Below are 13,807 nucleotides of genomic sequence, written 5' to 3'. Positions count from 1 at the left end.
GCCTTTTAGAGCCGCGCCACTGACTTTCCACATAAGTGATGCACCTAAATGAATTTTTCCCCCTTTGAAAAATCTGACCTTTAATGCAGAAGGACCGTCGTAATTCAATACAGTGCCTGTAATATATGACACGCCGAACAGAAGTAAAATGAACAGATCCCTGACCGCGGGCTTACAATCTGAGCAGACAGGATACAAAAGAGGAGGGCAAGGAGATGGGGGGGGAGAGCGACTTGTCAAGAATCAGGCTGAAGATTGAGAAAGGGGAGGACAGAGGTGAAATTGCGCTGGGGGGCGAGACGGCGCAATTGGAGGAAGCGTCTGGAAATAAGAACCAGGCAAGTGGGATTAAAGTACCGCTGAGGGAGAGAGGATGAAGTGAAAGAGAGGGAGAGGTCAGAGGAGACGAGGGAGAGAAAAAAGCAAGTCAAAGAGGAAGGGGGGAAGTCTAATGTCAGGAGGAAGCGAGTTCCAGATCTGGGCGGTTAGAGGGACAGGGTCGTTTCTGCACGGGGGCCGTTCCCTTGCTTTCCTTGTTGCTGGGAGTACACAGGCCTCTGCGGCAGTAGTGGAGCCCCCCCCCCCAAGGATTTTCTCCACGCTTTCTACTCATGCCCCCATCTTCCTCCCCACCTCAAACAGGCTTTTTAAAAACAGGTTTTAGCAGGGCTTTTTTGGTAGAAAAAGCCCAGCAGGAACTCATTAGCATAATAGGCCACACCAACAGCAGAAACTCATTGGCATATTAGGCCACACCCTTGACAGCACAGCTGATTAGCATATTAGGCCACACCCCCATGCCTTCTCTTGGCTTGCCCGGGCGCCCCGTGGCTGCAGAGAGCCCGGGCAAGCTGGCCTTGGACAGGCCGGGGAAGGCATGGGGAGGCATTTAAATGCCTCCCTGATCCTTCCGGGACCCCCCTGGCCCCCCCACCTCAGAGTTGCGGGGGGGTTTGCTCTCCAGGGCTTCCCTCTGTAGCCATGTATGCAGGTTTCGGCTGTAGTGGGTGTGGCCAACTCTGAAGCCAGCCGGAACTCCGTTCCTCTGCGTTCCTGCCCAAAAATAGCCCTGGGTTTTAGTCAGTTTGGTGTAGTGGTTCGGAGCGCAGACTCTAATCTGGGAGAACCGGGTTTGGTTCCCCACTCCTCCACATGGTATGACCTAGAAAGAGCAGTTCTGGAAAGAGCTCTCTCAGCCCCACCTACCTCACAGGGTGTCTGTTGTGGGGAGGGGAAGGGGAAGGAGTTTGTAAGCCGCTCCAAGACTCCAAGTGAAGGGTGGGGTATAAATCCAATCTCTGCTTTTTTAGTTTTTATTATTTTTTAATTTTTTTTAACTTCTTCTTTTTCTTCTTCTACCAGTCACAAGTTCTCTCAAAGCTGTTCTCTCAAGGGCAGTTCTCTCAGAGCTCTCTCAGCCCGGTTTACCTCACAGGCAGTGTTCCCTCTAAGCTGAGTTAGTGTGAGCTAACTCACCGTTTTTTAGCCTCCAGCTCACACATTTTTGTCTTCGCTCGGGAAGGATGGCTCCAGAGCAAACTAATTTAGGCGGTAGGCAAATCACCTGCTCACAGCTTTAATGCCAGTAGCTCACTAAGTAGAATTTTTGCTCACAAGACTCCACAGCTCTTAGAGGGAGTATTGCTCACAGGGTGTCTGATGTGGAGAGGGGAAGGGGAAGGAGTTGGTAAGCCACTCTGAGTGAGGGGCGAGGTATAAATCCAATCTCCTCCTCTCTCTTCTCTCATAATAATATCGTTGAGCTGCAGTGGCTCAAGTGGTTAAGACGCTGAACTGCAGGCTGTGGAAGGTCAGTAGTTCAGCAGTTTGAGACCCGAGTGCCGCATGACGGAGTGAGCTCCCATCTCTAGTTCCAGCTCCTGCCAACCTAGCAGTTCGAAAGCAAGAAATTGCAAGGAGATAAATAGGTACCACTTCGATGGGAAGGTAACAGCGTTCCGTGCGCCTTGGTGTTTAGTCATGCCGGCCACATGACCATGGAAACGTCTTTGGACAGCGCTGGCTCTTCGGCTTTGAAACGGAGATGAGCACCGCAACCCTAGAGTTGGATTCGACTGGCTTTCAAGCAAGGGAACTTTTACCTTTTAGTCTCATATAGCAATAGATCTACTACTGATTTTTTTTTTTTAAAGGGTAAAAGTCTGCCCGTGATGGGGGGGGGGAATGGTGAGCTCGAGGGGAAAGTGGTGCAGGATGTGGCACCCAGTGTGAGTGGGGAGGAGCAGAGACATTTGCCCCCCAAACTTGCTTTGGATACAACGGTTCTGGGAACAATCACGCTGAACAGGCCTGGGAAATCGCAGAGCAGAGGCAGAGGAACCATAGAAGGAGCTCAGTCTAAAGCCGCTCAAGTTGGGTAGGGAAGGATTCGGAGCCGGAAATCCACACGGAAGCAACCGAGATTCGATTTAAGAGGCAGGGTAAAAACAAAATGAAAAGAGATGTGGCTCTCCCCGCTCTTGATCTGAAAACGAGGCGTCTGAGGACTCGAAACTCACTGCAGGAAGCAAGAAGAAGGAGGAAAACATTTGGTAAAGCAGAATGATGCTTTTGAAGCGCAGAAAAGGTAGTCAGAGCGGTGGAGCGAAATAGAGAGCTTGGGGGGTTTAAGAAAGGTAGCAGGTAACATCTCAGCAGTGAAGGCAGGAAATAATGAGGGGGTTCTTGATGGAATCAGTGGAGACAAATAGGTAGATAGAAGACGAGGACGAGTTTGTTTTTATACCCCGCTGTTCTCTAGCCTAAGAAGTCTCAAAGTGGCTTACAATTCAAGAAGAGGAGTTGGATTCATACCCCGCCCATCACTACCTGAAGGAGTCTCAGAGCGGCTTCCAATCTCCTTTCCTTTCCCCTCCCCACCACAGACCACCCCTGTGAGGTTAGGTGGGGCTGAGAGAGCTCTGAGAGAACTGTTTTTGAGAGAACAGCTCTGAGAGACCTTGTGACTGACCCAAGGTTGCCCAGCAGCTACATGTGGAGGCATGGGGAATCAAACCCGGTTCTCCCAGATTAGAATCCGTGCTCCTAACCAGTACACCAAACTGGATGTCAGTTTGCCTTCCCTTTTTCTCCCCACAACCTTGTGAGTTAGATGAGGCGAGAGAGCTCCGAGAGAACTGTAACTGGCCCAAGGCCACCCAGCAAGCTTCATGAGGAGGAGGAGTGGGGAATCAAACCTGATTCTCCTGATTAGAGTCCACCGCTCTTAACCGCTACACCAAACTGGCTCCTCGCAATATTCAAGAGGATGAAAACTTACAAGAGTTTGGTGCCGGATAATGTGATGGGGGATATTTAAATGTGACAGCCCAGTGCTGAACTTGTTTAGAAGAGGGAAGGTGTATTAGGGCGACAAAGAAACCACAGCAGCTTAAAGGGAATCAACTGGCAGGCCGGCGAGCAAATGGGGAGTTCTTATTGTCTGGAGGCTTTTGTGGACCAAGCACGGGGCGTCTAATTGAATAAAGTGATGCAGTTCCAATCACAGATTACGGCTCTATCCTTTGTTCGCTCAGCAAAACCGTGCGATGATGATACTTTGTCCAGCCTATCATTCCCAAACAAAAGCGGCGCTGCCACCGTAGAAATGACTTGGATAAATTATACATGAAAGGGGATGCTTTATTTGGTGTGCGGATCTAATTTGGGGGGATCTGTATGCATCGGCAGAGGCAGGTGTTATTTATGCTGTCTGTCCCTGCTCAAAATTCTGGCTGGAGCCTGTGGTGTGAGGCCACTGATGCTACACAGCCATAATTTAAAGAATTTCAGATCAAAGGTAAAAAAAATCCCAAGGATTTTTGTATCTTTTTTTTTTTTTTTAAGGTTTAGCTTTGTGTATCTACTCGGAGATAAGCTTAGCTCAATTTACTTTCTCGGTACACACACGAAATCTAAAGTATTCTGGCTAGTACAGATGTGATTTGGAAGCTAAAAATTTACTGCAAACGAGAGACATATGTTTTGAACATCCCTACTTTTTTCCCTCCCCAACGGTGAATCCAAAATTGCTTTCCTCCCTACTAGAAACAAGCGAGCGGCTCAGTCTTGCATGGCAAATTTGTGGCAGAATTACAGTCTCCGAAACTAAGCTTTCCGACTGTTGCCCCAAACAAATTAGGGACGCTGCAGACTTTGCAGTGAACGTGTTGAGCAGGTGAATACACTGCATTTGACAGCCAAGATCGCTCATGAGCTGAGCCTTGGATCGCACTAGCCTTGGAGCCTTGGAGCGCCAGTTTAGTGTAGTGGTTAAGAGCACGGATGCTATACTGGGAGAACTGGGTTTGATTCCCCACTTTTCCACATGCAGCTGCTGGTGTGACCTTGGGTCAGTCACAAGTTCTTTCAGAGCTCTTGTCTCAAGGGCAGTTCTTGGGAATATAAGAATATAACAGAAGAAGAAGAAGAAGAAGAAGAAGACGACGAAGAAGAAGAAGAGGAGGAGGAGGAGGAGGAGGAGGAGGAGGAGGAGATTGGATTTATAACCCGCCCTTCACTACCCAAAGGTGTCTCAGAGCGGCTTACAAACTCCTTTCCCTTCCCCTCCCCACAACAGACACCCTTTTTAGCCAATAGAAAGCTGTTACCAGGATAGGTCTCTAAATGCAGGCTGTCGACCCCTTTAGAGGACAGTTCTCAGCTGCTGCAAGTTAATCCCTTCTGCCAGCCTAACAAGCCAGCAGGTGGGGGTGATGACTTCTGTAGTCAAAAAAGCTAACACTTTGGCAGAAAAATCTCTCTTAAAGAAGACCAGTTTCTTGACACAGAGTCGGAAGGGATCCTAGAGGTCACCTACTCCAACCCCCTTGCTCAGTGAGGGAATAGTCCACAACAGAACCCCGGTCTGCTTAAAGTAGCTCACGGCATTTAAAAAAAATGATTGAAAATGATTGAAAAAAGCATTTCCAGGAGAAATCCTTGTGGGGCTGTGCCTTTAAGAAAGGGGGCAGAGCCCCCCAAAGCCCCACTGTAGCTACGGCCCTGGCGGGGAGAGACGTCTGCACATCCCTCCTCTGCAAAGCAGTGCTTGAGGCCCGGCTGTCCTGCAGGCTAGCTTGATCTCGGAAGCTAAGCGGGGTCGGCCCTGGCCGGTGTTTGGATGGGAGGTGACCAAGGAAGTCCAGGGTCGCTACACAGGAGCAGGCAATGGCCAACCACCTCCGCCCTGACCTCAGTAGCGCCAGCTGGCCCGATCTTGTCAGATCTCGGAAGCTGAGCAGATTAGCATTTGGGTGGGAGACCACCGAGGAAGTCCAGGGTCGCTACGCAGAGGCAGGCAGTGGCCCACCCCCTCTGCTCTCTTGCCTCGAAAACCTTACGGGGTGGCCGTGAGCGGGCTGCGTGCTGGGACAGACCCCCTCGGAGCCGCTCGCCTGCCGTTCCTGCAGGAGGACGGTCGCCTGTGGGGGCCTGGACCAGCTCCTCTGGAGCCCAGGGGTCCTTGGGAATCCCTGGGTTGTCCCGCTAGGTCTTCCCTGGAGACAATTGTCCTGACGAGCGGCAGCTGCAGGACTCTCTGCCTCTCAAGTCCGTGTGAGCGGGAGAGGAGGAGAAAACCTGCTCCCTCGTGGGCGACATCGTGCCGTCTGCCGCGGCCCGTATCGCAACCCCTTTCCAGGGCTGAAGTGGGAGGCGCCTGGGTTCCCTCGCCCAGCGGCCCCCGCCTCTGACACGTGGCTCTCTGTGGCTTTTGCAGTGCGACCTGTTCATCCAGGAGGGGGCGCGCTTGGGAAGAACCCCCGCCGAAGTGGTCTCCACCTGCGACATCACGTTCGCCTGCGTCTCCGATCCCAAGGCGGCCAAGGATGTAAGGATTACCTCTGTGTGCTTGCACGCGCCTCTCTGTCCGGGGTGTCCTGCGTGGAATTTCTTTTTGCCTTCCCCCAAACCCTTTCCTGCAGCCATCGGCTACGGATCCGGAACTCCCCCAGAGATATTTTTCTGGATGACTAACGTCGCAGAATGTCAGTGCGCAGGAGTACATAGGTTACGGCAGGGCTATTTTTGGGCAGGAACGCACAGGAACGGAGTTCCGGCTGGCTCCCAGGTTGGCCACGCCCAGCAGGAACTCATTAGCATAATAGGCCACACCCAACAGCAGGAACTCATTAGGATTGGCTACATTAGGGGTGTGTGGCCTAACATGCAAAGGAGTTCCTGCTACAAAAAAAGGCCCTGGGTTTTGACAACAAACAAGGTAAACAGAATAACAAGCAAAAGGTGGGTGGGGCTGGATGACCATACTTCTGGTAACATGGGGGTGCGGCCTAATGTGCCAATGAACTGTGCTGTCAGGGGTGTGGCCTAATATGCTAACGGATTTCTGCTGTTGGGTGTGACCTATTATGCTAATGAGTTCCTGCTGGGCTTTTTCTACAAAAAGAGCCCTGGGTATCTATCCTCCATCAGGAAGAAGACAGTTGGACTCTTCACGTTATATAACTTAGTTTGAAAGTGTTTGAAATGTGATGTTGTCGTTTGAAAGTGTTTACAATACACTAGAGTTGACGTTGTGTATAAAAAGCAAATCTATTTAGCTATAAACACATGTGAATATTGTGTTTGTTATTTCAACACGGGGTGCTTTCTGTGTTTACCCACCGGGAGATTGGCAGCCCTGACTGCACGTTCACCCCCGTGGCTTCCGTGCACAGGAGAATACCACTTGGTGGACAACGGGTACAGGTAAATGTGATGCTGTTAAATTTGTGTTAGGTTCCACCTTGTCGGTTTAGCCCAGGGGTTCTCAACCTTTCGGAGCCTGCGGGCACCTTTGGAGCTCTGAAACAGCACGGCGGGGGCAGCCACAAAATGGCCAGCACAAAAAGGCTGCCATGGGAGGCGGAGCCGGACACAGGACGATCGCTACAGCTTGACGTCAGTCACACGGGGAAGGTCCTCGTGCTGTGGTGGCAGCTGCAGCCAAAGCAGCTTTTTTTTTAAAAAAATCTCCAATAGCCAATCAGAAACCTAAAAACACTTGGTGAGCACCAGAAAAGGTGTCAATGGCACCCTGGTTCCCCTGGGGACCATGTTGGGGGATGCCTGGTTTAGCCTTACCAACCATAGCAGCGCATCGGTATTAAACCAACCTTAAGAATGGAAGTCTCTCCTATCTTTGCCATTCTTCTCTCATCCCTGCCCCCGGGGGCTCCCTCTACCCTTCAGCACTCCCCTGTGTGCTTCAAGACCCCCAGTCCCTCTAAAAGCCCTTTCAGCTCACTCTTTCAACCTCCACCTTTTCCTCCTCCCGCCCTGACGAATCAGGACGCCCAGGTAACAAATCCCGCTCCTCCAGTTCGCCTGATTTACGCTGGGCTTTGCTTGCGGGGAAGCGGCTGCAAGGGGGCAGGCAGGCAGGGAGGCCAAGCCCACAAGCTCTCGGGAATGGGGAGTGTTCAGTGGAAAGGTCAGCTCATCTCTCGGAGGTTCCTCCGTAGCTATCTAACAAATGAAGTAGAAACAAATATTACGCAGATCCCCGTGGCACTCAATTTATCTGCCGAGGCAGGCAGGGCACGATGAGGCTTTTTAAGATGGAGGGGAAATCTCCAGCCACACGTTGAATATATGGAAAAGACGCATGCAGCCGCAGAGATAAGGCGAGGCTTAACGGGAAAAAGAAAGAAGCACTGCTTCCGGAGATTTACGGCGGCAGTCCCCACCAATGGAAATAGGAATCGTTAACCTATATCCCACCCCATACACGCACTTCCACAAAGCAAAGGGCCGGAAGAAATGGGGGGGTTCGCTATAAGCTAACAGGACAAGTACAGAGCTCCTCGGAGAAGCCGTGTCAGGGTAAATAATGGAGGACTTCCCGGCAACCCCTCTCTTATCTCCGGTTGTGATGCAGGTTTTCATCACCCCATGCTGTGTGTGCCTTCTGAGGGATGCAGTTAAAATTCTGGCAAGAAAGGCTGGCAGGAGGTCGAGTCAGACTTATTACCGGAGTTGAAGAAGTGGGTAGAGGCATCCTTGAGCGGGCCAGTGGAGAGGGGGGATGAACCAAAGATGCAGTCACGTGAAGATAGGTGGAGTGATCGCGGAGGAAGAAGAAGAAGACAAGAAGGAGGAGATTGGATTTATACCCCACCCTTCACTTGGAGTCTCAGAGCAGCTTACAATCTCTTTCTAATCTCCTTTCCCTTCCTCTCCCCACAACAGGCACCCTGTGAGGTTGGTGGGGCTGAGAGAGCTCTTTCAAGGACTGCTCCTGAGAGAACAGCTCTGACAGAACTTGTGACTGACCCAAGAAGAAGAAGAGTTGGATTTATACCCCACCCTTCATTCGGAGTCTCGGAGCGGCTTACAAACCCCTTTCCCTTCCTCTCCCCACAACAGACACCCTGGGAGGTAGGCGGGGCTGAGAGAGCGCTTTCCAGAACTGCCCTTGAGAGAACAGCTCTGACAGAACTACCGCTTGCCCAAGGTCATCCAGCAGGTGAAGTGGAGGAGTGGGGAATCAAACCCGGCACTTAACCACTCTACCAAACTGGGCCTCAAGTATGTAAGAGGTCTATGTGAGCCCCGTAGCCAGAACTGTTTTGTCGGTGGGGGCAAATTGGACCTGCTGGCGTGGATGGGGGTGAACTTACCATCGCCACTGGCAGCTCCATCTGCGTGGCGGCTCGATCCGGAGCACTCCCATGGGAGCCTGAGCCGTGGTGGGACTTCAGCTCAAGTTTGTCCTCACCTTTGGAGTGTTCTGCTATCCCTTTAAGAATGGTATAGCTTTTTTTCAGAATAGTATTTGGAAAGATTACTGAATGTTAGATAACCACTGTAAATAGAAGATGATGAAGAAGAAGAGAATGGATTTATACCCCGCCCTTCACTACCCAAGGGAGTCTCAGAGTGGCTTACAAACTCCTTTCCCTTCCCCTCCCCACAACAGACACCCTGTGAGGTAGGTGGGGCTGAGAGAGCTCTTTCGCGGACTGCCCTTGAGAGAACTGCTCTGAAAGAACTTGTGACTGACCCAAGGTCACAGCAGCAGCTGCATGTGAAAGAAGAAGAGGAAGAAGAGATTGGATTTATACCCTGCCCTTCACTACCCAAGGGAGTCTCAGAGAGGCTTACAGACTCCTTTCCCTTCCCCTCCCCACCACAGACACCCTGTGAGGTCAGTGGGGCTGAGAGAGCTCTGACAGAAACTGCTCTTTTTTTCAAGAACAGCTCTGACAGTACTATGGCTTGCCCAAGGTCATCCAGCCAGGCGCAAGTGGAGGAGTGGGGAATCAAACCCGGTTCTCCCAGATTAGAGTCCGCGCACTTTACCACTATACCAAATAGTTGGTATCTTGTTCTTAACACAGTGGCTTTCTTTTCTGTACTAGCTACGGGACGCCATGGTCCTTTTTTTTTGGTATACTTAAACTTCCAGGTGTTCGCTGGAGATCTCCTGGGCTTATAACTAATCTCCAGATGACCAAGATCAATTCACCTGGAGACATTGGCCACTTTGGGAGGTGGACTGTGGCGTTGTACCTCATTGAATTCCCTCCCCTCCACAAACCCCAGCTCCCTAATGATCCACCCCCCCAAATCTCCAGGGATTTCCCAACCTAGAGTTGGCAACCCTACAGTGTGGGTTACCTCAAGTTATTCTGAATCGCCTTCTGTGAGTCTGCGCTCCCTGCATCCTACCTTTGCCGCTATGATGATTTATTCTTTTAATAAATAAGTTCTCTTTCATTTCCCCCAAGAATCTGAGTACTTGTGACTTTCCAATTTCATTCAAAGGCCAGATTTGCTGCTCGGAGTTGCCTTTCGGCGGCAACAGCAGCCTCCTTTTGTTTAGCGGGTTGTTTACGGGTCAAGATTTTGTCGATCAAACGGGCCTGTTGTCAATGGGCAAGTGAGAGGCAAATGGTCCTGAATTGTGCAGTTGACACACTCCACCAGCCTCTCCTCTCTAAGTCAGTTCCCCCCCCCCATGAAGAATTTCCCAACATTTCAAATTATTAAAGCACTTGCTGGTTTGCAGTTTTCCACCCACCCCTGTCTTGCTCCCAATAAAATCACCCAAAGGCTCCGAAACGCACGTCCCAGGTTATTCTGCGGTGGATTAAACTCTGGTTTGCCGTCAACATGAAATACGGGAAATTACCATAGGCTCCGGAACTGTACTTTTAAGCAGTTCTCTTTGTGCAAGCGAAATCTTCTACTGTATTATTTTATTACGGGATTTTAGAGAAGTGCCCAGAACCAGTTCTCAGAAGAGCCGTTTGGAAGGTTGAAGGTTTATGCAAACATGGTGCTGAAGCCAATTTGGGGAGTCTGTGTGTGGGGGGAAGATGGTATTAAGAAGAGAGAGAGAGAGAGAGAAGAGATTGGATTTATACCCCACCTTTCACTCAAAGTCTCAGAACGGCTTACAAACTCCTTTCCCTTCCCCTCCCCACAACAGACACCCTGTGAGGTAGGTGGGGCTGAGAGAGCTCTTGACAGAAACGGCTCTTTTTCAAGAACAGCTCTTGTCAGAACTACGGCTTGCCCAAGGTCATCCAGCCAGGTGCAAGTGGAGGAGTGGGGAATCAAACCCGGTTCTCCCAGATTAGAGTCCGGGCACTTAACCACGACACCAGACTGGCTCTGGTCCCCCCCGTCCCCCCCAGTGAACTTTCTTAAACTAAGGAAATACTTGCTTAGTCCTTCCCAAATATAACACTGAGCTTCTAAACATCCCCTCTCTCTTTTTCAGTGTAAGCAAGTTAAATATCTAACCCATTATGGGAATGGGAAGGGAGCTCTAAACAGGGTTGCCACCTCCAGGCGGTGGCTGGAGATCTCCTGGGATTACAGCGGATCTCCAGGCAACAGAAATTGGCTCAGCTGACGAAAATGGCTGCTTTGGAAGGTGGACTCTATGGCACCCTATCACATCGGAGCCCCTCCCTTCCCCAAACCCCACCCTCCTCAGGCTTCACCCCCTCCAGGTATTTCCCAACATGGAATCTGGCAACTCTAGAGCAAAATGGAGACAGGTCAGTGAATTGCTCTTAGTGGTATCTCTGTGGCTCAGTACACCGCCAGTTTGGTGTCGTGGTTAAGTGTGCGTACTCCAATCTGGGAGAACCGGGTTTGATTCCCCACTCCTCCACTTGCACCTGCTGGAAGACCTTGGGCAAGCTATAGTTCTGATAAGAGCTGTTCTTGGAAAATAGCAGTTTCTATCAGAGCTCTCTCAGTTTCTCAGCCCTACCTACCTCACAGGGTGTCTGTTGTGGGGAGGGGAAGGAGTTTGTAAGCCGCTCTGAAACACCCTTGGGTAATGAAGGGCAGGGTATTAATCCAATCTCCTCCTCCTCCTCCTCTTCTTCTTCTTCTGTGGAAGGGGACAAGGCCACAGACATTCCACTGTGATGCATAGGCCCAAAGAGAGCAAAATAACCTAAGAACATAAGGAAAACCTTCTGGATCAGACCTGTGATCCATTTAATCCAGCATTCTGTTTCACACAGTGGCCAACCAGTCGTCCCAGAATGTCAACCAACAGAGCATAGAGGTCTTCCTGTGGTGTTGCCTCCTAACACTAGTATTTAGAGCAGAGGTGTCGGACTCATTGGTTACGAGGGCCGGATCTGTCATCAATGTCACTTTGTCGGGCTGGGCCATGTTTGCTGTAAAGCATAATGCCAGGTACCAGTGATATCAGGACAGCAGCTGGTAAGCTCCAAGTTGTTGTATCCTCACTGCAAGGCCCCTTGGGCTGGGAGGGGGTGGAGACCTAGCAGTGCAGCACTGGGCGGAAGCTCCCACACTGCTTGACTGCTGCAGATGAGGTTGTTCTGCCATGCTGAAGCCACAATCGGAGTGGCTCCACCCACCCTCACCCCCCAAACAGTCTCCTGTTCCCTCCCTTGCACTAGTTGCTCGTGGGCCACATAAGAGCCCCGGATGGGCCGGTTCTGGCCCCCGGGCCTTATGTTTGACACCCCTGATCTAGAGCTTTACTGTCTCTGGATTTGAAGGTTCCTTTTGGCCACCACAGCTAATAGCCATTGATCTACCTGTCTTCAATGAAGGTATCTACCTCACTTTTAAAGCCATCTATGCTCCAGGCCATCACCATACCCTCTGGCAGCGGAAATCCCTGTATTTTAATTACTCACTGAATCACTCACTTTTGTCCACCCTTGAACATCTTACCAATCAACTCCATTGGGTATCCCTAAATTCTAGTATCATGGAAGTATTAAAAAAAAAATAATCTCCCTGTCCACTCTATCCACCCCATTCATAATTTTATAACCCTTTATCATGTCCCACATTTCATTGTCTTTCCCCCCTAAACTCAAAAGCCATACAGTCCAATAGAAAAGTCTACACATTTGGACTGACCAGGGCTGTCATTCTATACACGAGGGGAAGCATACTACCCAAAAATTTAAATTAAATTATCTCATGGTAGTGCGTGTAGAATAACCAGGAGATCCTAAGATTGTCTGGCAGTCATAAGTTTGAGCTGTTTTGTGTGTCATGTACCTCTAGATGGCAAGATAGACTTGTTTTGGGGCTGAGAGCGTTCTGAGAGCTATGACTGGCCCAATGTCACGCAGCTGGCTTCGAGTGGAGGAGTGGGGAATCGAACCCAGTTCTCCAGATTAGAGTCGCCGCTCTTAACCATCACACCACCAGTGTTCCCTCTAAGCTGAGTTAGTGCGAGCTAGCTCACAGTTTTTTAGCCTCTGGCTCACACTTTTTCATCTTTGCTCAGGAAGGATGGGGCTCCAGAGCAAACTAATTAATGCAGGAGCCAGATCCCTCGCTCATAACTTTCATGCCAGTCACTCACAAAGGAGAATTTTTGCTCACAAGACTCCAGAGCTTAGAGGGAACATTGCACACCACCCCCATATTTTTATGTACAACTCGAGCCTGGCAGGCCCATAGCTTCCACATCACTTGAGTATTCTGGGGGCTACTTTCTATATTCAGCAGCATCTAGCATAGAAAAGTGTTTGTTTTTTATTGTGCTCTCCCGCTTCCATTGCCGGTAGATGGAGAGGTTGGAGGAATGCTCCGTAACAAAACAAACTCTCTCCAAAAAGTGTCCTGTTGGACATGGTTGGTTTTCCGTGTTCAGGGAGTCACAGCTCAGCAGGGGATCACTTGCTTTGTATGCAAGAGGATCCGCTTTCAGACTGGCATTGCCGCCCCAGTGGGGCACTGAGCAGTGTTCCCTCTAAGCTGAGTTAATGCGAGCTGACTCAGTTTTCTTAGCCTCCGGCTCACAGATTTTTGTCTTAGCTCGGGAAGGATGGGCTCCAGAGCAAACTAATCTCTGCAGTAGCCAAATCGCTCGCTCACAGCTTTAATGCCAGTAGCTCACAAAGGAGAATTTTTGCTCAAAAAACTCATAAGAACATAAGAGACGCCAGTGTTGGATCAGGCAGGGGTCATTTTGGGGGGGGGACGCGGGGGCACGCCATCCCCCCGGGTGAGGTGCGGGAGGGCGGGGCCTGGAGCTCCCTGCTGGTGTCCGCTGGAGGTCGCCGCCGGCTGTGGGGAGGACACACTTCCGGTGATGTCAGGGTGTGTGGCATATGCTAATGAGTTATGCTAATGAGTCCCCCTAGCTCTTTTTCTATGAAATGACCCCTGGGATCAGGCCAAAGGCCCATCCAGTCCAACACTCTGTATCACACAGTGGCCAGAAATACCAGGTGCCCTCAGGAGGTCCACCAGTGGGGCCAGGACATTAGAAGCCCTCCCACTGTTGACCCCCGCCCCCCAAGCACCAAGATGACAGAGCATCACTTGCCCCAGAGTCCCTATC

General features: G+C 50.7%; 1 protein-coding gene across 1 annotated transcript in view; it reads left to right on the top strand.

Moving 5' to 3' along the window:
• The first annotated feature begins 215 nt into the window (after positions 1 to 215).
• The window catches only part of SDK1 (sidekick cell adhesion molecule 1), a 502,369-nt gene continuing 488,777 nt past the window's right edge, over positions 216 to 13,807 (top strand). Inside the window, exons 1-3 of the mRNA XM_015427208.1 lie at positions 216 to 338; positions 5,720 to 5,830; positions 6,678 to 6,708. Of these exons, the coding sequence (XP_015282694.1) occupies positions 216 to 338; positions 5,720 to 5,830; positions 6,678 to 6,708 (265 nt within the window). The remainder of the gene's footprint in view (positions 339 to 5,719; positions 5,831 to 6,677; positions 6,709 to 13,807) is intronic.

The sequence above is a fragment of the Gekko japonicus genome, unplaced genomic scaffold (assembly GCF_001447785.1).
Source record: "Gekko japonicus isolate JY-2015 unplaced genomic scaffold, Gekko_japonicus_V1.1 scaffold1021, whole genome shotgun sequence".
Classification (NCBI taxonomy): domain Eukaryota; kingdom Metazoa; phylum Chordata; class Lepidosauria; order Squamata; family Gekkonidae; genus Gekko; species Gekko japonicus.
Note: the sequence above shows the minus strand (reverse complement) of the source record. Positions and strands in the feature narration are given on the sequence as shown.